This window comes from Podarcis cretensis (genome assembly GCF_951804945.1).
Source record: "Podarcis cretensis genome assembly, chromosome: 1".
Lineage (NCBI taxonomy): Eukaryota > Metazoa > Chordata > Lepidosauria > Squamata > Lacertidae > Podarcis > Podarcis cretensis.
The window spans coordinates 60,940,828-60,968,111 of NC_137170.1; the positions used below are offsets into that span (position 1 = coordinate 60,940,828).

Sequence of the window (27,284 nt, forward strand, 5' to 3'; positions counted from 1 at the left end):
GGAGCCAATCAGATGCCCCCAGATGCCAACAGGATCATGTTGAATAAACAAGATGAGAAGTGTCTATGCTGGAGGGGCTCACAACATTAACACCCCAGAAGGCCTTGTTTCTCCCATAGCCACAGCCTTGGATTCAAACAAAAATCAAACATCTCTCTCTCTCTCTCTACGGCTTGCTGCTTTTCTTCATTTGTTTCAATGGGTCTACTTTGTGACTACAACTTATAACACCTGCATGCAGATTGCATACAAAACTATAAAACCATATTGTTTCCTTAGGCAGCAATATTGTACCCATTACAACAGAGACATACTTTCAAGTATACATGGCTGACAAAGGGAGGGGGTTCTCTTTGAATACATTTTGTTTTGTTATCTGCAAATCTAACATTAACATGAATCTTTTCAAGGCCTTGAACTGTCATTTCTTGTACAGTTCATCAGTTCCCTCCTGGTAAAAGTAACAACACTCATCCTCGTCAGACTCTGTTGTGTTGAGTAGTTTTCTGTGCATTAGATATACAGTGGTACCTCGGGTTAAGAACTTAATTCGTTCTGGAGGTTCGTTCTTAACCTGAGGTACCACTTTACCTAATGGGGCCTCCCTCCGCCACTGTGCAATTTCTGTTCTCATCCTGAAGCAAAGTTCTTAACCTGAGGTACTATTTCTGGGTTAGCGGATATAACCTGAAGCATCTGTTACCCAAGGTACCACTGCACAGTAAATAACTGCACTGGTCTGACATTATCAAAGTCATTCCCCAATGAGAGCCCATGCGATATAGACTAGGACACAGGAAGCTGCCTTATACCAAATCAGCATATTGGTCCATCTAGCTCAGTACTGTCTGTACTCATTGGCTATGGCTTTCCAGGGTTTCAGGTAGCACACATTTTCAACTCTGACTAGAGGCATTGAACCTTGAACCTTTCAGATGCAACGCAGGAGCTCAGTATGCCCTTCACCACACTGGGAAAGCCTTGCTTCCATTCCCTGATCAGCAATAAAACTCACTGAGTGACTCTCTCTCAGCCTAACTTACCTCAAAGGATGTTTTAAGGATATAGTTGATTTGGCAAGCAGGGGAAGAGATGGTACCCTGATTTCCATGGAGGAAACACAGGAGAAAAAATGAATGAGCAAATATTACTGTGTTGCTTGCTTGTGTAATCCGACTCATAAGGCAGGAATTTAAGCAAAAATGTGGCAACACCAGTTGAACTAAACAATGCACGAATAAGAGGTTGACAGTAACCCACCTCAGATAAAACTGCCCCCAAAAATCTAGATGCTCAAAATGTTCAGAAAACCAGAGGACAGCTTAATATTTCAGACAGCCCAATTTCAAACAAGCAGTCACACACACAAAATAAATGGGAGGATTCCAGTTGTTTCAAAAATATTTTACTATATTAACAAGTAATTACATTCAAATTCTTGTGCTCTCAGTAATGGACTTGCATTGATACACTTAATTTTTAATGCATTTTTAAAAATCACAAAATACACAATCCTAGTGGTTTTTCTATAAAAGATCCCAGAGCATGAATAAAAGGTATGTTGCATTGATATATTGGGCACATTGTACTGGTCAAATGGCACTATTTTATTTTATTGAAAGTTGCATAAGAGGAACTTTTTGGGAGCCCCAACTGGTGTTAAGAGTATAGAAAAATGCCCATTTTACTTGTAATTTGAAAAGGTGAAAAATTACAGAGACATACTGTTCACAACTAAAGGTGAAACTAAGTTAAGACATGCCCTAGCCATTATTAGATGGAGAAACATCAAAAAAAAGTCCCAAAGTTCCCATGAGTGTATTATAAATGAAGAACCAGGTACATTAATCTGGCATGTCACAGAGACAGCTATGGTATGTTCGTTATTCCCAATGCGCTAGCCTTGTACACACAGGCGTATTTTTATTTTATTTTTGTATGAGGGGAACATTCAGAACTGCAATCCTTTATGTGCAGTCTGAAGTGGTGCAGTGCCGGATGTACATATAAGCTAAGCAAGCTATAGCTTAGGGGCCCACTATCTTGGGGGCCGCCCCCAAAAAATGTAAAGGGAAAATGTACTGGATGTACTGGATCAAAAACTTTGATAAAATACATTTGTTATGTGCAAATGACTTTAGATACCTATTAGGTCCATAAATTACCATATAGCATATATTCAAAACAAAAAACAGCGGAATTTTGTTGTTGACAAAGGACAGCTGGACATATAATGGGCCCCATTACCTTCAGTAGCTTAGGGCCTCATCAAACCTAAATCCAGCCCTGGCTGGAAGTATTCTACCATATGACTGTACTGAACATGTATGTTGCCCTGAAAGAGTTCTACTGATGCTAAGACAGGAATAATCCCAGGGCTGGTATAATGGCGCATACATATGAAATTGCTACAAAGAGATCACTACTCATTGCTTCTTTTTTACAATTCCATTTGCTTGTCAACTGCAAAGATTGGAACTGTTTTCCTGAGGAATGAACGTGGTGTGCCAGTTTCCCTAATTTGTGCAGCAGGTTACTCAACACATTCTGATTTCCCTGTCCAATTTTCTGTACACCTCCCCCCGCCCTCCAGGTTGTGGTTTGGGGACAGGTGGCACCTCTCAGGGGTCTGGCACTGGACCTCCAAGTTACTAAACCCTCAAAGCTATGCACAGCATGTCTAAAGAGGAAAAAGGATCCCAGCAGACAGTTTAAAGAAATTAAAAATTCAGGATTGCAATGGCCAAGAGGTTATTGGTTTAGAACTGCTTATGAATCTAGAATCTACTTGCTAGATGAAATTCACAAGGAGAATGGGGAAAAGGGGGCAGAGCGTGCCTTATGATGGAAATAACAGAAAGGGGCTATTTAATAGCTCTTGCTGACTAAATGAATCACAGGAATGGATATCAGAAGCAATGTGTCATAACACAGAACTCCTTAACCGGCAGGGATAGTCTCCATAACATCTGCGGTCTGTATCATGGTGTAATGAACTACTTTTACTTCTAAAACTGTATTTTTAGGACTCTTTCAAGGACTCGCATCCCAAGGTATTGCACACATGCTGTGATGGAACCACAGCTCATTCCTGCACAAAAGAATTTTGTCTAAATGCCCAAGAAAGATATTTAGACTACTACTACTACTACAATTAAAAGCACTGAGATTTTCCTACTGTAATTCTCATTTTTTTTTTAAATTTGATGGCACAACAGCCTCAAATTCTCATTTTACTAATATAAAATGGATGTTGGTTTCACCTTTGTCTAATGGGATTCAACACCAACGCAATAGTCCAAATACCAAAGGCTGTCTAGAAGTTTTATTTCACACTGCCAATAACTTCAGAGTCTACACTTGAAACATGGCTTTAAGCACCAGTCTTCGTAAGCATGGCAATGTATGGAAGTTATAGCTCCATGCAACCTCAAGATCCCATATGTAACGTTCTAGCAAAAAACCAAACCCCTGAGAAACAAAAGGATGCTAATGGGAATAGCCAGAACTATGGCAGGGTAGTACAATTAGGAATGAAACATGCACTCGGCAGTCTAACAATTTTATGAATGTGTAAAAGCAAAACCCCTAAGAGCAAAGGGGTGCTCCCTCTCATCTTCTACTTGCCATATACAAACCATAGTGGTCCTAATCCAGATGCAGTCATGTTCCACAAGGCATTGCACATGATCAGATAGCGGCCTAAATGAGGCTGTGTGTTCTCCTCCATGCTGCAAGAAAGAGGTGGCTCCTCCTAAAAACCTGGTGAGCATCAAATTTGCCCACAGGTTTCCCAAACCAAGACATGGCATATGTGCACAGAAGCCTGCTTCAATGCACATGTCTCCCTTATTGCAACAAGGCATATAAATATATATATCTGTATATCAACAACAACAAGGAGGCACAGTCCATCATGCTCAACTATTGTGAAACTGCCAATCCATTTAATAAGGCATGTGTGGGAATTTAAAATAGGGAGAGCAGGTCTGCGGTTCTCACTGCGCTTCAGTGTAAACCCAGCAACAGGTACAACTGAGTGCAATTGCTATGAAGATGCTGTACTGGCACTGCATTATTCTTCATTCTAACCTAGGTAGTATATACACTTTACCGTTAAAGCACATTCAAAGCATATTTTCCTCTCAAAGAATTCTGGGCTCTATAGTTCATTCATTGATGATAGGAAATGCAGTTCTCTAAGGGGAAAACTACAGCACCTAGAATTTTGGAGAAGATTGCGTTTTTGATGTGCGTATACACAGTCATAGATTTACCACTTTGGAGCAGGTGATATTGGAAAAGAATTCCCAGGATAATGGCGTCTTGTTTCAATCCTCACGCTTTTGCATTAAATATTTACTTTTTTAAAAGAAAAAAAGATGCTATTTTCCAAGAACTTTCCCCGTTATCAAAGGCATTGTCCGTGGCATATCACACACACAAAAATAACAGAAAAAGTCCAACTTACAGAGTTTATGTTTTTAAATGCTAGCAGCAAGCCAGCATAGTAGTTCTACATCTTCCACAGTTTCCATTCTAAAGTGCAGTGTCATTAATGCATTTCCCTTCTTTAAAAGACTTAATTGCTCTGTCACATTATTTCCCAGATTTTTAAAGTTCTGTATTTTTAATGTGACAGTGCCATAAGCTTATAAAAGTCAACTTAAAATAAAGTCAAATTAGGATTTTTTTAAAAAAAAATGTTTTAAATGAACCGTTTAAAACAAACCTTTAAAGACCATGTACTACAGGCACCATTCAAAAATAAAATCAAAGATATAGAGTACTTCTTTCAGAAAGATTCCCGATATCTTTCCTTCTGCTACAAAACCTGCATGCAGGCATGACGAGGAGAAACTGCTGCTTCCACCTGTGTCATCTACATAGATGCATATGTGGGTGCTGGTGAAGTTTTTCAATTAGCTCTTCTTCTGTAGGTTCTTCCAAAACATCCCTAGAAGGACAAAACAGGAGCCATTAGAAGTCAACAGAGCTAATGTCTCAGTGCAGATTTTGCACACCTTTATGTACTCTAGATATGAGGGATGTGGGGGGCGCTGTGGTCTAAACCACAGAGCCTAGGGCTTGCCGATCAAAAGGTTGGCGGTTCGAATCCCCGCAACGGGGTGAGCTCCCGTTGCTTGGTCCCTGCTCCTGCCAGCCTCGCAGTTCAAAAGCACGTCAAAGTGCAAGTAGATAAATAGGTACTGCTCCGGCGGGAAGGTAAATGGCATTTCTGTGCGCTGCTCTGGTTCTCCAGAAGCAGCTTAGTCATGCTGGCCACATGACCCGGAAGCTGTACTCTGGCTCCCTTGGCATATAGAGTGAGATGAGCGCCGCAACCCCAGAGTTGTCCGCGACTGGACCTAACAGTCAGGGGTCCCTTTACCTTTACATACTCTAGATGCAACTTCTACAGTCGCTTGAACATTAATAACCTCTGTGGTGGCACACACTTTCTAAGTTGGTCTTCAAGGTACAGTTCACCCACAAAATGTTTTACAGTTATCCCATATGCCCTTGCAGAGAATATAAAAGAATCCAACATCAAAAGGGGATTCACTCTCTTTCAATCAGGGAAAATAAAATAATACATCTTTCTAAAATCTGGTACCACACTGTGTCTTGACCATACTGTGTCTATAAGGTTGGTCCCTATTGAATATTCTGATCTTTAATAGAGTTAAGAAACAATCACTTGTGGAACACAAATTTCGTAGCCCTTAGGGAAATTCTAGTGTCAACAGCCATTCAACTACTCCTTAAAACATGTTTTAAATCAGGAAATAAGATTAAGCACTCCATACTCACCGGAACATGAGTTCCATTGTCATCTGGTATTCAACTTCTGAAAGAGATGGTCGATGGCAGAGACGGTCCCATTTATGGATAAAATTCTGCCAGTGAAGAGAAAGAATGGGAAGAGGGCTATTTCGGGTGGTCTTTCTGAGAGGTTCTCATCTCCACACCCACCAGGCAAGCATGACTCTACTCATGGAAGCAACCATTCATGGAAGCCTAGCTGTATGCCTCATAAAAGTGAGGTGCACCAGGAGCAGTGGAAATCTGCTTTCCCAGATTTCATGGAAGTTGGTGGTGAAACTTCCATGACTTACCTGCCCCTAATCACCACAGCAGCCTTTCCGTGCTGAGTAAAAGACAGACAATTTGAACCCGCTCTAAGTCTCAGGATGTAAGGTGGCCCAGGCAAGGACAAGGCTTTTGAAATAAGTCTAGATGTTGTTTGGGAGAGGTACTATAGGGCTAGACAGATATGTCTAAATGGCTATCAGAAAAATAAAATAAAATAAATGTTTTCATTGTATTTGGGTGTCAAGTCATTTAAGGCTTTGTACACTGGTTCTAACACTTTGGGCCTAGTAGTTCATGTGAAGGCAATGCAGTTCCCTGAGGAAGGGGGTGGTATATTTCTTACCATATCGTACAGCAAGTGGGCAGCAGTGTTCTGCACTAACTGCAGCTTCAGGGCCATCTTCAATAGTAGTCCCATGTAGAGGGAATGGCAGTAATCCATCCAGGAACATGGGTCACTGAGGCCCACTAAGGCCTCTTGGTCTAGAAATAACCACAGCCAGTGAACCAGCTTTATCTGGGTATATGTGACATTCCTTGCTTAGAATTGAGGAGCAGCCCTAAGCTACATATCTGCTTTCTCAGGTGATTTGTTACCCTGTCCAGAACAATGGGCAGGGTAACAAATCACCTGAGCTCTAAGGACCAACAGGGCCTCCTTCTTGTCAGGCTCCAGTTTCAGTTTACTGACCCTCACCCAGCCTGTTGCTGCCTTCGGACACCGGTTCAGCAACTGAACAGCCCTTTCTGATTCAGGTGGAATGGAGAGAAAGAGCTGGGCGTCATCCGCACACGGACAACATTGTGTTCCAAATACTGCCTGTACGATAGCATAGCTTGCCTATTCCATTTATCCATCAGAGGGTTTGCTACTTCAAGAAGAACAAAAAGTGAATTCTCTTGTGATGATTAAGCCCATCAGCATTACCTCCAGAAGCAAAGCAATGAACAGATTGACCCAGATGACGGAGGAAATCAGCCACCAGGAGACAAAGTATAATTTTGACCATCTAGGGAGGGAAACAGATGCATATATTTAAAGATAATCAAATAGCACCTATTATTCCAAATGAATGGGTTGGATCCAGACTTAATGATGCTTAGGCTAAGCCCATAGAAATAAATAGGATTTAAGTTAGTCAGGCATGATCAACTCTAGATTCAACCCAATGTGTGCTGCTCATGCAGGTGGACAGGCAGCCCACACACACTGGCAGACCTTCAGAGGAGGTCATTAAAAAAACACCACATTGCAAGTTCCACAATCAGGGCATATTCCAATCCCAGCTCTCCCCAGTCATGAAAGATGAAACACAGCATTCCAAGAATTCTTTCTTCCAATATGTATGCCTGTGTGAACAGACCTGAGCTTCAAAACATACAGACTAGCCCTGGTAAGTGACATGGAGCAGATTCGAGTTCTTTTTTGTCTAGCAGAAAGGTCACCTTTAAGACTATCCCATTTCTCTTTATTTCTCTTTATTTATGGTCTGGACTTCACAAGGGATCCATGTGTTCTAGTGGGGATAGGTCTCCTAGCTTACACATTTTCAAAAAATGAAATCCTAAGCATGGTCCCCATAACCCTGGATGCAGCCTGATCTCCATTAGGGGGTTATCCTACACTGTTTCTTAAAACTGCAGATTGTAGAGCTTTCCTATCATGCCCTGATATGTGCCTCTTTCTCCCACCCCATTCGCCCGCCCACCAAACAGTACAATTTGTCTCATTCTGCTGTTCTTATTGGTTTCATTTATCATCCATAAAAGTATTTATTTTTTAAAGAACAAAATGTTGTAGAGAACTTTAAGAAACCTCACTCACTTGGTTGGTCTTGATAAAGGGACTAACTGCTGGTTGCTATGGGGTTATTTCTAAAGGGCCTACAAAATGCATCTCTCCGTGCTGAGTTTCTGAAGCAGCAGCACATGGCACTCTCCATACTGCAGAAGCAGACCAATTCTCTTCCCCCCAAAATGCAAATATTTTTTTACTTTGGAGACATCTGCCAAATGTACAGCTTCTGCCCATTACTTACGGAGATGAGTATCTGGAATATGCATCCAAGAAAACCTGCCAGTTGTTCACAACCATCACATCCCACAAAGTCACCAGGGATGCCTGAGGGACAAGAACGAAAAAATGAGCCGTAATGGAGATTATTCTAATTTGAGATTTAGAAGCAACAGCAAAGAGAGGAAACTGGTAGGTCTCAAACTGGTAAGGTAAATGTTGAAAATGACAAGAAATCCCTAATGAAAACACTCACCGCAAAGTCGTCGAAGTTGTTTGGCCAATACTGCAGCTGTTCAAAGGTGCCGCACTGCAGAGTGGCATTTGTTGCATTGACACCGCTATAAACGAAAAATGAGTGTAAAGTTGTTTCATTATTGCGTGCAATGCATCGCAGGATCAGATTAGATGCTGCTCTGCAGCTGGCTATGTTCGCACATGGAAATTACAACAAATTCTGCCTTAAAGCCACATTTAAGTGAGACTTACCTGATGCTTCCTGTGGGAATAATGGCACCCCTAAACAGCTCCATCCCTACTATTGCAAATGCATAGAAAACCACCTGGAGAAGAACGAATTGGGCATCAGTTATTTTCTATTTCTAAGCTACCAGTAAAAAGTCACTGGAAAGATGATAGTCATTTTATAGGTAAGCTCAACATTTTCCAGAGCACGCTAATCTTTGTTCACTTTTTAATTTTAATATAAGCAGTTTGGAAAAGAAGCAAAGACAGCAAAACCTCAAAGCTCCTGCTCTATAGCAATCTCACTGTAGCAAAATACAAGCCCTAAGGAGCAGATTCAGATGTGGATGGGTGGCTTGCGCCAGGATCTTGGTGCATGCTCCTTCATGTGCCTTCTGGGCTTATTCAGAGGACAGCATCATGTGCCTTTTCTGAACACCTGCCTTGCTTTTCTGGCTTTGAGGATTGTGGTCAAACTTTCTAAAAGCCTTAATTACACCCACTGGCACATACAGATACGGACACATAAAGAGGAAGCTTGTGCTTGTCTGCAGCACATAGCTTATGGTTCGTGGAACAATCATTGGCCACATTATGATTCTCAGTGTCCTGACAGCCACTATTGCTTTGCTCAATTTTAAATAAATAAAGAAATCATAGGAACATTTCCAACAGCTATCTGTGTTCAGATCAGAGATGAAATCCTTTCCTAAAGGATTTGCCATCTAAAATATAGGCACATTGAAACAAGAGAGGAAGATAGGAAACAGAGGCACAGGCAGTTGGAGAAAAGTGGCTATTTAAAACAAAAACAACAAACTTTTGCTTCTGGCCTTACTGGGATAGTTATCTGTTCCTACACTTCCGTGATAGAAAACTCCCACAAATTGTCTGACAAGCTATTTGAGAGATTTATTTTCACCTTGCAATTCCTAAATATGTCAACAGATGGCACTTCACCCTTTAGGACAGAGCTTTCCAAACTGTGTGTAGCAACACATTTGTGTGTTGGCTGCAGTATGTAAGTGCTCCTCCCGGGGCTGGAAAGGGGTTAGTTTAACCTCCAGTTTGCTAGTAAAACTGAATTGCTGTGTCGTGAAATGATGCATGTCTAAAAAGTGTGCCACCAAGGTGAAAAGTTTGGAAAGCTCTGCTTTATGACAACTCTTATTTGTAGCCAATTAAGTTTTACTCTGATTACCCAATGGGTTTGATCATTTCAGTGGATTTACTATGAGTAAAATTTAGCTGATTACCACCCTTTACTTTTATATAAGCATCTTGTATATTAAAAAAAAAAAAACCATAAATGATGCCACACATTATTATAGATAATGCTGTGATAACAGTGACCATACTGATCCCACTAGGGTGGCCAGAGTTTGCTTACATATATTCCATTGCCAAATATTGTTTTATAAATCTATTTCATTAAGATGAAACATAGAAGGAGAAATGAATCTTTCTTGGCTTTCACTTACCACTAAGATCCCTGCGAAAGATCTTATGTTTTTCACAAGGTCCAACAGTGTACTGGCAACTAAGGACATGAACTGGAAAAAGAGATAGAATCATTAGGATTTTTTTAATTTTAAAAGTAGTTCTTCTACATGAGAACAGAGACTATAACCCAAATTCAGATAAAAGCAACACAGTGAAGCAGAAGTACCTTTATGTTAGGGATGATCCGCAGAAATCGGAACACAATCAGCATGTTTGCCAGGCGAACCATGTCCCACAGAGAGAGCAAGCCCAACATTTCAGGTCTCCTAGAATTAAGATAGAAACAAAACAAAACAAAACAAAAAAACCTGGGAGAACGAACCAACACTATAAACTACATCTGCTTTTCTAAGCCAACTAAAAGTGTGATCTTACTCAAGCAAGATGTTCATGCCAGTATTGGGAAAAGGAACACAATGCCACACAGTCTTAAATTAACACCTTTGCCTTAAGAGTTATAAGCTGATAATGGCATGGTCATTTCTGTTGGGATTCAGAACTTACAGGGTTAAGATGTTCTGAGTGACGCCTCACATTCTGACGTGTGATTTGGAAGGCAGGAGGAGTTTTGCCTTACTTGTCTCTGTGTTTTCGAGAGAGACAGCAGCCATTAGCCATGAGTGCTAGAAGTCCGGGAGAATTTATCTGAGAAATGCTGAGTTGTAAATTTTCTGCTATAATAAAAGACTGATAAAATGGACACACAAGTGCCTGATGTGTTTGCCTGGATCTAAGCAAGCAACAGTTTTTCCGCTGTGTTTTTACTCTGCAAGGCAAAACCGGAGAGACGCAGATCGGCGCAGCTTGGCTGAGGAGCGTGCCGGACCGCTATAAACTGCAGCTAATTGGGGTCATAAACCAATTAAGCTTCATTTTCTAACAGGTTATGGACCTAATTACCGTTATAAAACTGTTGCTGAGTTTGCGAAGGATGTTTTGAAGTCAGCTGGGTCAGCTGGGAAGACGCTACCGAAGCGGAGGTCTGCGTTCTGAGGCAGAGCAGCTGGCTGAAAGACGCTGAAAGACGCTGTTTTGCCTGATGCTGAGGAGCTGAGAGCAGCTGAGAATCGCCTCTCCAGAGACAGGTGCCGGAGGCTGCTTCAACGTGAGTAAGCTGGGGCACTGGGGGAGAAGATGGCGCAGTTCCAGAAGCATGGCTTTAAGCTTAAGCTGCCATGTGAAAAGCTGACGCGTGAAGGCTGGTGGACGTGGAGCCTCCACGTAGAACTGTTATTGGTCGGAGAAAGCCTTTGGGAGGCAGTCCAGCCACTACAGAAAGCGGCTGGAGCAGCTACAGAGCTGAGTGAAGCTGAGAAGTGTGTGCTAGTTTTCCTGGCAGAGAATGTAAGCGATGCGCTGAAGCCTATTGTCCAAGATGCTAAGAGGCCTGAGGTTGCATGGCTAGCACTCTGTGAGGCTTGTGAAGCAGGAGTGGAACGCCAGAGCCTAGACGTGGCTGCATCCGAAGGGGAGAGGCAAGATGGCGCTGGGCACATTCTTGAGAGCCAGCACACAGCTGAGGGAAGCTGTGGGCCCCCAGAGGGGGACGAAGGGACTGTTGCTGGCAGCTGTTTGAGTGCTGCACCGTGCCTGTGTGAGGAGCCAGGCCAGAGGCCAAGCGTTGGGAGCCCTTTACCCACCAGAGGGGGTGCAGGAAAACGTCCTGGGAGCCCTGAGAGCAGTGGGGGGGCAGTGAGCGGTGAAAGCTCAGAAACGGCTTATTTTCCAAAGGCTACCAAGAGTTGTTTTCGTCGTGCGCAGAGGTCTGGGAAGCTGAGACTCTTCAAGGCCAGCCACCTGCGAAAAGTCCAGATAAGCCCCAAAGAGTTGCGTGGGAAAGCAGAGGCCAGTCCGGTCTCCAAGGCAACAGAGGACGTTGTTTCTACTGAAGCTGGTCAGGTCCTGAACAAGGGGGAGTTGGTTGACGTGGCAACCAGAGAGAACTGCTGCAGACGCCCAGAGGGAGGGGGCAGCGAGACTTTTGGTGCTAAAGACAACGAAGAAGCTTATCAGCTGACAGCCAGTATGGCAATGTTTGAGGACAGCTCTGAGAGAGACAATGAACTCTGCTTTGTAATCGACTCAGCAGCAAACCGCAACTTGATTCCAGAGACCCCTGCTGTCAAGATGTGGAATTGCAAGGCAATTCCAGCTGGAAAGACTGTTCTGTTTGCAGATGGGGAAAAAAGAAATGTAACTAATGTTGCAAAAATCTTTCTTTCTGTTTTGCAGGATGAGTTGGAGGTTTGCACTGTACCAGGGATGCATCACTGTCTTTTATCTGTCCCTTATTTGTTAAAAAAGGGGTTTAAGGTTTCCTTTGAGAATGATGCTTGTACAATCTCCAAAGGAGGGAAGCAGCTAGTCAAAGTTAAAAAGGGGCAGAATGATCTCTTCATTCTTAAAACGCCTCTGGAGGGTGAGGGGAAGGTTGAGAGAGCACAAGCGATGCGTGCTACAGTTCCCACTCATGTTTCATGTGCATGTGTTTGGCACAAGAAGACAGCTCATAGTTCTCTTGAAGAGCTACAGGTGCTACCTGAATGCACCAAAGGCTGTAAAATTCAAGAATGTGGAAGTGCCATAGATTGTGAGACTTGCAGACAAGCAAAGGTAAAAGGGTGTAATTACCCAAAGGTGGAGAGGGTAACCACAAAACCTTTTGAACTTGTGCACATAGATCTGTTGGGTCCCATGAAGGAACCAAGTCTGGGAGGGGCCAGGTTTCTGCTGAAGATGCAGGATAGTTTTTCGCAGAACTCCTGGACTCATGCTCTCAAATCCAGGGAAGATGCAGCACAACTGATTAAAAGTTGGATTGAGGAGGTGGAACTAAGGTTCTCCACCAAGGTGCAAGCAGTCACTAGTGACCGAGGTGCACAGTTTACTGGGTCTGCTTTACAGAAGTTCTTTCAACAGAAAGGGATACGTCACAAAGTGACTTCTCCTCAACAGAGGGGGGTGGCAGAGCTCAGAAGTGAGGCTCTGGTTAAGGCTGCACAGGTGATGCTGTCAGACTCTGGATTACCTCCAAGTTTTTGGATGGAGGCAATTAAGTATGTGAGCTTCACCTGGAATCGGATCTACAATTCAGTGGTAGGTGACACACCTTTTTTCATGTTGCACGGCAGGAAACCCCAGATTCACTTTCTGCGTTCCTTTGGGTCAGTTGCATCTGTGCCGGTGCCTAAGGCTTTGCGAGGGCCAGGTGAACCCAAGTTCCAGAAAATGATCTTCTGTGGGTATGAGCCGGTTTCTAAAGCATGGAGGTTTGCGTACCCATCAGGTGATCAGAGTAAGCTGCTGATCAGTAAACACGCTGAATTCTATGAGCAGGATGAAAGGCCAAAGACTCCTGCAAGGCATGATTTTCTCTCGGAATGTATTTCTGATTCAGAGCAGGAAGGTTCTGATGAGGAGGAAGGAGAGGCTGAGTCTGCTGATGACGATCAGCTCACTGACCAAAGTCAGGAACAGGATGGGGCATCTCCACAAGTTGTAAAAAGAGAGCCCAAGAGTGAGCCTAGTTCTCCTGTTAGTGTAATGCAGAGGATTCGAAGACGCTTTAAGTCAGAGGGGGAATCCCGTGATGCAGAGGACACACCTACTGACCACAGTGAGTCAGAGGAAACACCTGAGTTTGTGCCCAGACGGTCAAGTCGCACAACGAAGGGTATTCCACCTGAAAGGTATCAGGCCACAGGTGCGTGGGTAAGTTTCGCACAATGCGAATCTGAGAGTTGTGAGGATGTTCCACAGATGCCTGACAGGAATGCCAGGAGAGGGCGCAAGGCATTAGGGAAGGGATTGATCTCACAGAGGTCTGCAAAGGTACACCCACAGGTCTCGTCAGAATGCTCGGCGAGAGGGGGTGTTGGGATTCAGAACTTACAGGGTTAAGATGTTCTGAGTGACGCCTCACATTCTGACGTGTGATTTGGAAGGCGGGAGGAGTTTTGTCTTACTTGTCTCTGTGTTTTCGAGAGAGACAGCAGCCATTAGCCATGAGTGCTAGAAGTCCGGGAGAATTTATCTGAGAAATGCTGAGTTGTAAATTTTCTGCTGTAATAAAAGACTGATAAAATGGACACACAAGTGCCTGATGTGTTTGCCTGGATCTAAGCAAGCAACAGTTTTTCCGCTGTGTTTTTACTCTGCAAGGCAAAACCGGAGAGACGCAGATCGGCGCAGCTTGGCTGAGGAGCGTGCTGGACCGCTATAAACTGCAGCTAATTGGGGTCGTAAACCAATTAAGCTTCATTTTCTAACAATTTCCCCATCCTCAGATCACACTCAGAATGACTATTTCAAGTGTTAATATGGCAGGGGGGGTTCAGGAGGAAAATTATGCCTATTTGCTATCCTTTCCAAGCTGCAATGTTCCAACTGGTCTGCAACCCTCTTATCAAACTCCATTTTAAAGGGGCTTGAGACTGAAGAGAAATACAACATTTTGGCTATGATCATACAAAGCCCCATGGCTCTAAGCCTGCTCTTTCCTCTAAAAGGATTTTCCACTGTCCATTGCAGATACTTTCAGATCCCCATGTAATACAGATTATAAACCAGTATGTCCCTCCTTACAATGCCACATCATCATAATCATCAACATTATATTCCTACAAATAAAGGGATACCAGAATCAACCACTATCAGACAAAGCAGTTAATTTTAGAGCTGGATGTGAGATAGCTCCTGGTCACGAGTTTCTAGCCCCACTTTTCCACAGCAAGAATTCTAGCAAGAAGCAAAGTGGATGTTGGTTAAAGCATCAAAAGTTGTTGGTTTCCGGAAAGCTGAAATTGCTTACAAAGAGCACATACCATCCTCGATGAGGAAATCCATAGACAGCAAATGTTGACACCTCCAAAACCTTTGAGAAGAAGGAACAGAGCAAAGCTATAGGAATTTCAATTGCTATTCAATAACTGAAATTTAAGTAGTAGAAAATATCTGTTAGAGACAAATGTCCTATTAACATGCTGGGGAGGGATCTTTATTACAAGCAAGGTCCTAAAAGTTTTCTTTCTTTCTTTCCTCTGCATCCAACAAAGTAGTTTTCAACCATGAAGGAAATATAACCAACACAGTCATACTTTTAAACTCAAAAAACACACACACAGCCTGGTGAAGTCACATGTACATTCTCTTTTCCTTTCCTATCCTCCAGCCATCAATTTGTGGTCAGTGGTCATCTTTACAGTAAAAAAACAAAACAGAATGGAACTTGCGTAGCAATACTCACCATCAGAACTACAGTCAGAAGGCCATCAAATATGTTGCTTGGATAAGATATGTATCTTTTTAATCCCAGTGCTAGAATTTTCAATGACATTTCCAGGAGGTAGTAGAAAATGAAGACACAGTTTATAACCTTGAAAATTTAGAATTGAGATGCACATTAAGAATTGAGCATTTGGAACAGACACTCTTGCAGAGAAAGCCAGAGAAAGTGGCCTTACCCCTAAAAAAAAGTCATCCCGTGCAGCAGGTTGCTTATCTGCATCTAGTACCATGACCACCTTAAGGGGAAGAGAAACAGATACTGGTCAGTTGGCACCAAACTTTTAAACTACAACATTATGAAGTGTCCTGAGCAAAGTTGTTCAGAATTGATGCCTAGCACATAAAGCAAGATAGAAAAGGGACCAGACCGTAATTATGTTATAAAGACTGCATTCTCGCCCACTGACCATGGCAGCAGTCAAATATTTTGAGAATCTTCAACAGTTAGGACATACCTAACAGTATATCCATGCATCTCTCATTCCCTTCCTGCAACAGATTCAGGCATCCCCCAATAGGAAGACAAGAAATCTCTAGCTGTGCAGTAAAAGCCACTGCACTTCAAGGGCCAGCAAGAATAGCAGCTATCTGATTTGCTTTGTTTTTGCTTTGTGTTGTTGTAATTGGCATGCAGATACTGTTGGACTCCCATCAACCTCAGCCAGCATGACCAATGGTCAAGGTTGCTGGATGTTGCAGCATGGCAACATCTGGAGGGCCACTGGTTCCCCACCACAACATTATCAGTTACTGGAGAGAAACAACAGGAAAGGGCTATTGCTGTGCTTCCTAAGAATATCTGCCTGGCTGCAAGTGGAATCAGGATGCTTCCTGGAGTCTTGGTCTGATTCAGCAGGGCTTTTCTTATGAGAACAATTGCATCCCAGAAAATGACAAGAGAACTGGGCTACTAAACTGCCCTGCTAAAACTTGCCTTAATGTAAAATCACTACTATTTGACACATGTTATACTTACGCACACAGACAAAACGTTTGCTACAGCAACTGCATTCCCTAAATAGCCAAAGTAACGGTGACCAAAGACAATTTGGATTCTCTGTAGAAAAGGTGACTGATAATCTGGCCTGGGAGGACGCTGAAAGAAAAGGATATGAAAGTCTTGTCAACATGACCTGCTGTTTCTTCATTAACACACGGCCTTGAAGAGGCATCTCTTTGACTTAGGATACGATTTAGAGACCAAGAAGAAAAGGATGACAGGGAAACTGTCCCCACCCAGAAAGCTCTGAGTGCAACAAGATTAATTCCCTGGCCCAACACAATACCCACTGGCCCAGTTAATCATTTATTTGCTGAAAACGTCAAACCCCCCCCCCAAAAAAAAATGCAACAAAAGGTCCAGTTATCAGCACTGATCATCAATCAAAGGGGTACAGTTAGTAGAAGATGATCTCGCTCAAATGATAGACTGTACAAATTTCTTGCATCAGTTATGGCATATTTGTTCCAATCAGTCAACAAAAAAATACTCTTACCACATTAAGCCACCTCAACATTACTACTAATTGGAATCTTTAGAAGTCCTTCCCTGGGAACCTTATATAAATGGTGGAAAGGTGTATTCTGAACAGTTTTCATATGCACAGGGCAGCGTTTCCCAAACTTGGGTCTCCTGCTGTTTTGGACTACAAATCCCATCACCCCTGACCACTGATTCTACTGGCTATGGATGATGGGAGTTGTAGTCCAAAAACAGCAGGGGACCTAAGTTTGGGAACCTCTGGCATAGGGGATCTTTGTCTAAAATCTTAATTTGTAATTTTCTGCACATTTTTTGGAGCAGTCAGACCCTATTCAGGAAGCAGGGATTCATATCTCACTGACCAGCTATAATATATTATGTTCAGCTTTGCTTTCTTTTATTGGTAGGGAAGCAGTGATTTTCCAAATATGCTTTGAGATTTAGGAAACACAGGAGCCCTATGCATTCGTGAGCCATATAAAGAACACTCCTGGGTAGCAGCAGGAGTGGGGCCACACATCTATTCCCATTGCTGATGTTGTGCCCTTGACATTAAACTGCCCTCAACCTTCACATATTGAGCACAGAGGTCTGAAAAGGGAACCCTCTGTGGAAGAGCAGCCCACACACAGAGGCTCTACACAAGCAGGACACTCAAGCCATTGGGAGTCCCAGTTGCACGGAGCTTAGATGTGTGAGCACCTGCTTGCCTGAAGGGCCCATTGAGGCAGACACAGTGATGCCCCATCAAAGCTTGAAGTGCAGCCCCACTCCTACTGAGGTATGGGAGTGCCCTACACTCAAGTAGACACATCATTAGAGCTAAGAGGAAACAAAAATTGAAAGGTTACTGTTCTGCAGAGAAGCAAATGCACCAAAAAACAAACAAACCCCTATTCACAACTATTCCCATCAACTTTATCCAAGCAATTCTTTATTAGAACAACTCAGTATTAACTGCAGCTCCTTCAAGAGTTCTCAGACTCAACAAAGCTAGAAAATGTGAATATTTAAATTCTACAGGTAAAGGGAGGAAAGTTATATGCATGATTCAGACGCAACTTTCATGACTAACACATAGCACGACTCTCAGTAAACTTGTACACCAGCCCCAAATGTATAATCAGCATTTGCCAGGCTGGTACCCTGCAGATGTTTTGGGCCACAGCTCCTATCTGCCTCAGCCACCACACCTGGAGGGAACCTGGAAAGCTGGCATAAATGAAAGCCAAGTCCATACCTCTTTAACTTTGTGTTTGTCCAGTTCATCAAAGAGTAACTGAAACTGAGCAGAGGTCAGACCTCCTGGGGGACACAACTCAAGGTTCTGCATATACAAGAGAAACTGGAAGTTAACACACCAATGTTGTTGTTCAAGAACATTTTTTGAATGAAATCCAACTTCTCATTAAGTTAAAAAGGTGATTCCTACCCTAAAGATTGCTTCCTTGCAGTCAGGATCCATTTTTACTCTATGAAGAACTTGAGCTAGAGTCTCCGCCTGGACACGCAAGCTACATAAACAAAGTTACAATGTGTGAGAAGGAATCATTAACCTTCTGTTCCTTTTCTCTACCCACCCTATGTGTGCTTGACGCCTTTCACTCACATGTTCTTATTGAGAGAAGTCTCCTTCAGAGAACAAAGAACTTCAAAGGCAGCCCGGATTCCTAAGCGCCTTCGGAAAAGTGAGGATTGAACCGATTTCTGAAACGGGGAAAAAATATATTTGCCAACACATAGGAGAAAGTTACAGGCATGAAGAACACAAAGAACTAGAGAAGATCCGCTCTGTTTTGAAAGTGTCACATGGAGCAGAACACAAATTAAAGGTGCAAGTTCAAGACAAAAAGTCACTGGGGGAAAATCCATCATGAGCTCCTGGCCTTCAGAACATCTTTATTGGCTGAACTGATTTTCTCACTCTTGAAGGTGAGGTGGCCAGATAAGCATCTCCTTGGGAAATGTTTGCTCACAATTTTGGTTTATGAAACGTTAAAGAATACGATTCTACCTCCATCACACAAGACAGCTGCAATGTGTACGTAAAAATCGCAACCATGTATATGTGGAAGGGAGCGAATCGTGTGGATATTCCTCACTCTGCCATCTCCCTCCTAAGGTGGCAATCACATGGGAAAGACCCTAACCACCCACTCATGTGCTTGCAGCAGCAGCCACACATACAACACAAGCACATGAGAGCCAACTGTGCCACAGCTGTATTCGTCCATGCCATAGTCAAAATCTTCTACCAAAGACTCCCTAAAACCCAGATTCCTGAAGGCTGTTGAAATACCCCAACAGCATGAACTTCCTACGCAGTAGCCCGTGCTAGGTTTCATCATTTCAACAATATGTCATTTAGGCTCTACTCACCAGAAGATAGCCACGAAACTGATTGTATATTATTGCTGTCAGCAAGTTCATCAGAAATAAGTTCCCTTAAGAAAAGAATTTTTTTTTTTACTTTTTAAAAAATAGAAGTTGTGCTGTGTTTGTTCAACTGTAAACTGAACAGAAACCCATATGAATGCTCTAGGAATTTGCATCAAAACTGCAACAATAAGCAGAATTCCCAAGGTTAGCTGGTAAAATGGGAATTTGCTAGAATCATTTTACCACAAGTATGAATGCCACATTTTAAAACCTGTTCGTTCTAGTACACTCTTTCCAAAGAAAGGAAGAAAGAAGGTACCTTGTTTTTTTAAAGACTGGCTTAGATAGGGTTAGGGAGAAGGGAGACTACCAAAGATCTTTTTTGAAATGACTGAAACTATGGACTTGATTGACATTTGGAGAACAAGGAATCCTCTAGAGAGAGAGGGAACTTTCTTTTCTGAGGCAAAAATGACATGGACAAGAATAGACCAAATTTGGATTTCTAGCAGTCTGGCGTCAAGAACAAAAAAAGTAGAAATATGTCCAAAAACTTGCTCCGACCATAATGCTGTGAAGATGGAGATGAAACTAACAACAACTGGATCCTTTAGATGGAGAATGAATGACACCCTATTTAAAGATTAAGAGATCTACAAGAAGGCCCTTAAAACATTAAAAGATTATTTTGAGATTAACAGGAAAACAGATGTGGAGAAAAGAACAATTTGGGACGCAAGCAAAGCCGTGATGCGAGGTTTCCTAATTCAACAGAATTCTATAAAGAGGAAGAAACAAAACGAGAGGAAAGAAAAAATCCTAGAAAAAATAAAAGAAGGAGAGAAGAAATTGAGGTCCAAACCAAAGTCCCATGAGATTTTGAGAGAAATAAAGTTTTATCAGATGCAGTACATGGAGCTCATGAACCAACAAATAGAATGGAAGATAAAGCAAATGAGACAAAGAACTTTCGAATCAGCGGATAAATGTGGGAAACTCCTGTCATGGCAATTGAAAAAAAGGCAGAAAATGAACACCGTGACAAGTCTAGAAATGGATGGAAAAATTATCCACAAACCTAATGAGATAAACAATTGTTTTCAAAGTTTTTTTAAGAAATTGTATGCACAAGGGCCAATTAATGAACAAGAAATAGAAGAATTCATCAGAAAATACGGTTTACCAAAAATTCCAGAACAAAGTAAAAGGATCTTAAATGAGGAAATAACAGAACAAGAAATAGAGGGTGCCATCCAAAATATGAAATTGGGAAAATCACCAGGACCAGACGGCCTGACGGCTAAATACTACAAAATGCTGAAAGAATGGTTGATACAACCATTGAAGGAAGTTTGCAATGAAATTCTGAAGGGGAAAAAGGCACCTGAATCGTGGAAAGAGGCTTTCATCTCACTTATACCGAAAACAGAAACTGAGAAGAACCAGGTCAGAAACTACCGCCCTATATCTTTACTCAATGTGGATTACAAAATTTTTGCAGACATTTTGACAAAAAGATTGAAAAGAGTGTTGATAGAGGAGATTCATAAGGACCAAACAGGCTTTCTCCCAGGGAGACATATGTCAGACAATGTGAGGAACATTATAGACATTTTGGAGTTGTTAGATGTTGACATTAACAGGAAAGCAGTTCTGATTTTTGTGGACGCGGAGAAAGCCTTTGACAATATTTGTTGGACTTTTATGAAAAAGAATCTCCAAGGGATGGGGGTAGGTCAAGGTTTTGAAAACGGTATAGGTGCAATATATTCCAAACAAAAAGCCAAGTTAATTGTAAACAATGTGGTAACAGAAGAAATACCCATAGAAAAAGGTACACGGCAGGGATGCCCAATATCCCCTTTGCTTTTTATATCAGTCCTGGAGGTTTTGTTAAACATGATTAGAAAGGACCAGTTGGTTAAAGGAATTCAGGTCGGAGTTAGACATTACAAATTAAGAGCATTTGCAGATGATCTAGTATTGACCTTGCAACAGCCAGACACTAGTACTAAAAGAGTATTAGAATTAATTGAAATATTTGGTCGAGTAGCAGGTTTCAAATTGAACAAACAAAAAATGAAAGTGTTGGGAAAAAAATTAACAATGGAAGAAAGAGAGAGTTTTCAGAATGAAACAGGCTTGGAAATAACAAAAAGGGTAAAATACCTGGGGTTAAACTTAACATCCAAGAATGTGAACCTATTTAAGGATAATTATGAAAAAAGTTGGTCAGAGGTAAAGAAGGATCTGGAAATATGGTCAAGGTTGAAACTTTCCTTGTTAGGCCGAATTGCTACTATTAAGATGAATGTATTGCCTAGAATGCTGTTTTTATTCCAGACGTTGCAGATTTTGGACAAGATGGACTGTTTCAAGAAGTGGCAGAAAGACATATCAAAATTTGTCTGGCAGGGCAAAAAGCCCAGAATTAAATTTAAGATTTTAACTGATGCAAAGGATAGAGGGGGGTTTGCCCTGCCGGACTTAAGACTTTATTATGAATCGGCAGCTTTCTGCTGGTTGAAACACTGGCTACTTCTTGAGAACACTGACATTTTGGACCTGGAAGGGTACGACAATAGCTTTGGTTGGCATGCATACTTATGGTACGACAAGGTAAAGGTGTATAAAAGTTTTAAAAACCATATTGTAAGGAAAGCATTGTATAATGTTTGGATTAGATATAAAGATCTGCTGGAAAGTAAAACCCCTAGGTGGGTGTCACCAATGGAAGCTAGGGAAGTAAAAAAGCTTAATATGGACTCTAAATGGCCAAAATATCATGAGATTCTAGAATATGATGGTGAAAGGGTGAAACTTCAGAGTTATGAGAAACTAAAGCCTAAGGTTCGAGATTGGTTGCACTATCATCAGATAAATGAGACATTTAAACAGGACAGGAAAATAGGATTTCAGAAAGAGAGGTCAAAACTAGAAACAGAATTGTTGGAACCCAATACTAAGAACTTATCAAAAATGTATAACTTGCTGTTGAAATGGAATACACAGGATGAAATGGTGAAATCAGCAATGATTAAATGGGCACAAGATATTGGTCATGATATTATGTTTGCTGACTGGGAACAGTTATGGACCACCGGTATCAAATTTACTGCATGTAATGCTTTAAAAGAAAATATTATGAAAATGATCTACCGGTGGTACATGACCCCAGTCAAGCTTGCAAAAATTTACCACTTGCCTAATAATAAGTGTTGGAAATGTAATGAGACTGAAGGCACCTTTTACCACCTTTGGTGGACCTGCCCAAAGGTTAAAGCTTTCTGGGAAATGATCTATAATGAAATTAAGAAGGTCCTTAAGTGGACTTTTCCTAAGAAACCAGAGGCTTTTCTCTTGGGCATGGTTGGCCAAGTGGTGTTAAGGAAGGATAGGACTTTCTTTATGTATGCCACTACAGCAGCAAGAATTCTACTGGCAAAGTATTGGAAGATGCAAGAACTACCTACTCTGGAAGAATGGCAAACAAAGGTGATCGACTTTATGGGACTGGCCGAGATGACGGGCAGAATCCGTGACCAGGGGAAAGAGACAGTGGAAGAGGACTGGAAGAAATTTAAAATATATCTTAAAAACAATTGTAAAATTGAGGAATGTTAAGATGTCAGGGGTAAGAGGTAAAGAATTGCAGCAGTAATTAAAAAAAAAAATTAAAGGAAACTTTATGAAAGGGAATTAAGACAATGGACCTAAGGGTTGCTAAAGAACCATTAAACAAGGATGCAGGGATGGGGAGGTATGGGGAAGTCAAAAGAAAGAAGGGTATGAAATGATGATTCTGAAACTATATTGATCTATATTGTTTTTGTTATCTGTCTGAAAAACGAATAAAAATTATTAAAAAAAAAAAAAGACTGGCTTAGATAACTATACAATGTATGAAAGTATAATTAATTTTAATCAGGTGTATTTTAAGTGTCAATAGTGTATGGAAGGTAATTTCTTCTGTCCCTAAATGTTATTTTATTTTCCCAGAGAAAGCCACAACTTCAGTAGAATACAGGGGAGGATGGGGAGTATAGTTAGGGGGCTTCCAAACAGAGGCTTAATTTGCAAACTAGTTGGTTGGGGGGGAGGGGGGGAGGAGAGAGAGAGAGAGAGAGAGAGAGAGAGAGAGAGAGAGAGAGAGAGAGATTCCTCCCCCACCGATCAAAACTGTAAATCTGAGTTAAAATGGGGAGAGGGATATTTTAATGCCAATGATGTCCTGTGGATGCTGAGGGGGGAAATGCATGAATAAGGAGTACCAATCTCACAGAAGTCTGGAAACACCCTTATATAGAGACAAATAAAACAAAGGTCACACTGAATGACTTGCATAGGGTTCTTATTCAAATAAAGCGGCAGCTTACCTATTACAGTGAAGAATATGAAGAAGATGGAATATGCTCGATTCTTAGAGTAGGCAGGAATCATCACTGTACAACAATTTTTAAGAAGGTTAGAAAGTAATAATGAATATATAAAATGCTGAAAAAGAGAAGCACACACACTGCTTATGTTGGGCCAATGAAGAAGTGCGCTCATTAAAACATATGTATACAATTATTTTTCAGATAAAGCTCAGGGCGAACCTCATGAGGGTTTTTTTTGCTAGAAGCCAGATTTGCACAATACTAAATGGCCAGCCTTTATGCCAGTCACAAAGCCAACTTCTTCTTCTCTCCAAACAGTGTTTAAAAAATCAAGGCAAACACCAAGGAACACCTATCAGAGAAACATGCTAGGTGTTTGAAGAGACAAAAGAAGCAGTTAGTCAGCATGAAACTATGGGGAAGAGAGACAAACTGAAAAAGGAAATCAGAATTCAATTTATACTGGGGTAGATAAGAGCTTACTCTACAGGTCAAAACCCATTATGAACACCAATCCGTAAGTAAATAAGTTTAAAGGAAAACTAGAGTGAGGGGAGGGGGGGGTCTTCTGTATTTCTATGGTAGTCAAATCAGGCCTGAGACACAGTGAAAATGAAATAATTCGCACTCACACTCCTAGCCAAATGTCTCAAAGTTTGCACCACCATGAAAAACATGAATTTCCTCAAATCTTAATTCTCTTAACAGTAGAAAGTAAGAGAGGGGGAGAGAGAGAATACATTTAGAAAGTTATGCTTACCATCTGGATTATTTGCAGTTGTCAGCAGTACCAGCAGGGAAGTTAATGAATCTGGCAAGTTGTGAAAATATCCTTGCCATTCCTTGTCCTGCTGGGCATCCTAGTCACAGAGAGCCAAGCCATTAGCAAAGCAATGCCAAGAGTCTGCCACAGCCATTTAAGAAGCATGCACAAGTCCTGGGATCACACTGTCTGACCCAAGTGCATGATGCCACACACACACACATAACTAGCTTATCAGGCAGAATGGGACTGTGGAAGATCGGGGCCACACAACACAATGTTACAATAAATCAAGTTACTTCTGGCTTCAGACAGACAGGTGAGTACTTCAGAAAAATATAATGTAAAACATGATATTCATTAAATTTCCACAAGACATACAGCTAGTCTCAGGTGGCACTTTTTCTACTCTACTTGCACATAACAACATCATATATGAGCATCTTCCCAAAGTGGTCTTGTCTGAGCTGGTGTATGAATACTAAGATGACTAGAATTAAGCTAGAATCTCTAAAATAAAAAGAATATTCTTGATATAATATCGCATTTTAACATCTATATAATTTTTTAACATTTTATCATTTTTGTATCGTTATCATAAACTGGCAGATTTGGAAACTATAACCCAAAAAAACCAATAGACTTTTATTTTTTCCAATATTGTATTTAGAAAGCAAACACGTTTTTAAAAACCTGAGGGAAGGAAAGTGTGATGGGATGATGAGCTGCTTGTGCGTAAAGCTTAGTCCCTCAGAGTCTGGCCTGGTTATCAGAGCTCTGTCTATAGCGGAGCCCCCTAAAACATGACTCCCTCAATCGCTGGCAGAATCCGACAGTGGGCGTTTGCGGAAACGCTTCCAGCATAGAAGCTCCTTAACGGAAACGCGTCTTCGGGATTCTCGGCGCGACAGTTTCCGGCGAGGGGTGGGTGTCCCTATAGGAGGTCCTGAAACTTCCCCACTGTTTTCGCTGGAAGTTTCTCTGAGCCATCCCTCCGATTCACTTTCCCTTGGAGCTCCTTCTCTCCCCCTGCTGGTTCCCTCCTCTGCTGCCGAGTCTCTCCTAACCTCCGTGAGCCCTTCCACCGCCTGCCCTTCCGATGGCAGTTCCCTGACAGAAAGCAGCCGGGGGGGCACCTAGAATAGAAAATATTCAAGCAGCAAAAGGATTAAGTATCCGCTTCTGCTTGAGAACTGGAGCTGTGTTACAGAGATTTGTTCCTTACAAGCAATCAGCTTCTAAGTGAACATGCTGGAAGAGAATTGGTACCAAACATTTATTGGTACTATATACATGGGCTTGTGTGTGTTCACACATACACATACATATACCCACAGGAATAAGACCTCTGTATTTAAATACACAAGGGGGGAAAGCACAGCAAAGTTCAGAGTGCAAAGATTCAAGAAAGACACAGTGAAATGAAGACATCCGTCTTCCACACAGGCATTTATTTTGGAGTTTGTGGTGGTTTGCATGTGGTAACTATCACGTCAGTTTTTCTTAGAGGGAACAGTTTGTGGGGAAAGCTATCATGTTGCAGCATTTCATATATGTAATTACTCTTATATGATTGGTCATGATATGGCAAGGGGGATTACCACTTTCTCCCGTGGAAAGTGCAAAGAGCTGAGGGAGGGAACTGAAAAGGGGAAGCTGGAGGGGTGATACTCTTTCCCATTTTTTTCAGCTCTATCCGCTTTTCAGGCTAATTCTACTGGATCCAACTTTTACAAAGATCCTCTGGGAAAGCAAAGTGTGTACACACAAGCTTTATTTCCTTCTGATAAAGGGGGGAAATAATCCAGACCTTAACACTACATCTAACACTATGTCTCAAACACAGAAAAGATAGACATTTCAGAAGGGGGCAATATTTTTCCCAAAAAACTTATTACATTTGCCCACACTTCTGACAACGCTCTCAAGACAACCAAACCCTACATGAATCATTCACGTTAGTTACCTTTGTTCGAGCAAACAGCAGCATGCCAAACATGGTAAAGAGGAACAGGTGAACAGCTAATAGCAGCATAACACTATTGGGGAGAAAGCACAAATGCCAAAATTAGTTCTTTCATTAAAATGTAAGAAGGATGCAAATGGAGAAATGTCAGACTACAACATTCAAATAAACCAGAATACAGCATTTTTGAGGAAGAAGAAGAAGAAGAAGAAGAAGAAGAAGAAGAAGAAGAAGAAGAAGAAGTTGCCCTCTATTCAGGAAATAATTTATTTGGCTGAGGCATTTAAGTTCTAGTAAATTTAGTCAAAACCTGGGAAGAATGAGGATAAGAACATAGCACTGGCGTACATCTTCCTATGGTAATGTAGAAATTTTCTTTGACAGATCCCTCTCAACAAGTTTCCACTATACTCCAAAGACCCCAAAATTCACCCTCAACTAGCAAATGCTGTGCCAGAAGATTATCATCAAGATGATTTTCCTGGCTCCTCTCCACTTCCAACTGATTCCCAACCAGTCATTCCTTCAGGCATTTCCCAATTTCTACCCTTAGTTATGGTAGTGTGGTGACCCAACTCATACTTCATGGTAAATCATAATTAACAGTTTACTGCCTTCCAGATGTTGCATTGCCTATGGCCAAGAATGATGAGAGGTGTAAAACAACATCTGGAGGGCCACCGGCTCCCCACCCCAGGTTTACCATGAACACAATGCTCTGGGTTATTTTCTCACTTCCCACTAGTTCATAGAAGACACAAACATGGCTTAGCGTTATATCTGAAGTGGGGACCATGGCTTGTTTTGCTCACACAAACCATAATGATCATTCCAAAAACAAATTGGACATAAAATGTGGGTTGTTTTATCCACACGCTACGGGCAGGAGCAAAACATCCCAGATTGACATGTCATGGTAAACAACTGTGGTGTGCAAACTGGGCCACTAT

General features: G+C 41.7%; 1 protein-coding gene across 1 annotated transcript in view; it reads right to left on the reverse strand.

Annotated features, from left to right (window-relative positions):
* Positions 1 to 1,389: 1,389 nt before the first annotated feature.
* TPCN2 (two pore segment channel 2) overlaps positions 1,390 to 27,284 on the reverse strand; it is a 38,016-nt gene continuing 12,121 nt past the window's right edge. The window contains exons 7-25 of the mRNA XM_079966854.1: positions 26,335 to 26,407; positions 24,366 to 24,465; positions 23,603 to 23,668; positions 19,227 to 19,291; positions 18,457 to 18,554; positions 18,280 to 18,361; positions 18,088 to 18,174; positions 16,341 to 16,460; positions 15,541 to 15,600; positions 15,324 to 15,452; positions 14,902 to 14,951; positions 10,245 to 10,344; positions 10,057 to 10,128; positions 8,600 to 8,673; positions 8,367 to 8,451; positions 8,136 to 8,218; positions 7,025 to 7,106; positions 5,815 to 5,900; positions 1,390 to 4,957 (exon numbers count right to left, since the gene is read on the reverse strand). Coding sequence (XP_079822980.1) covers positions 4,879 to 4,957; positions 5,815 to 5,900; positions 7,025 to 7,106; positions 8,136 to 8,218; positions 8,367 to 8,451; positions 8,600 to 8,673; positions 10,057 to 10,128; positions 10,245 to 10,344; positions 14,902 to 14,951; positions 15,324 to 15,452; positions 15,541 to 15,600; positions 16,341 to 16,460; positions 18,088 to 18,174; positions 18,280 to 18,361; positions 18,457 to 18,554; positions 19,227 to 19,291; positions 23,603 to 23,668; positions 24,366 to 24,465; positions 26,335 to 26,407 — 1,591 coding nt within the window. The 3' untranslated portion in view covers positions 1,390 to 4,878. The remainder of the gene's footprint in view (positions 4,958 to 5,814; positions 5,901 to 7,024; positions 7,107 to 8,135; positions 8,219 to 8,366; positions 8,452 to 8,599; positions 8,674 to 10,056; positions 10,129 to 10,244; positions 10,345 to 14,901; positions 14,952 to 15,323; positions 15,453 to 15,540; positions 15,601 to 16,340; positions 16,461 to 18,087; positions 18,175 to 18,279; positions 18,362 to 18,456; positions 18,555 to 19,226; positions 19,292 to 23,602; positions 23,669 to 24,365; positions 24,466 to 26,334; positions 26,408 to 27,284) is intronic.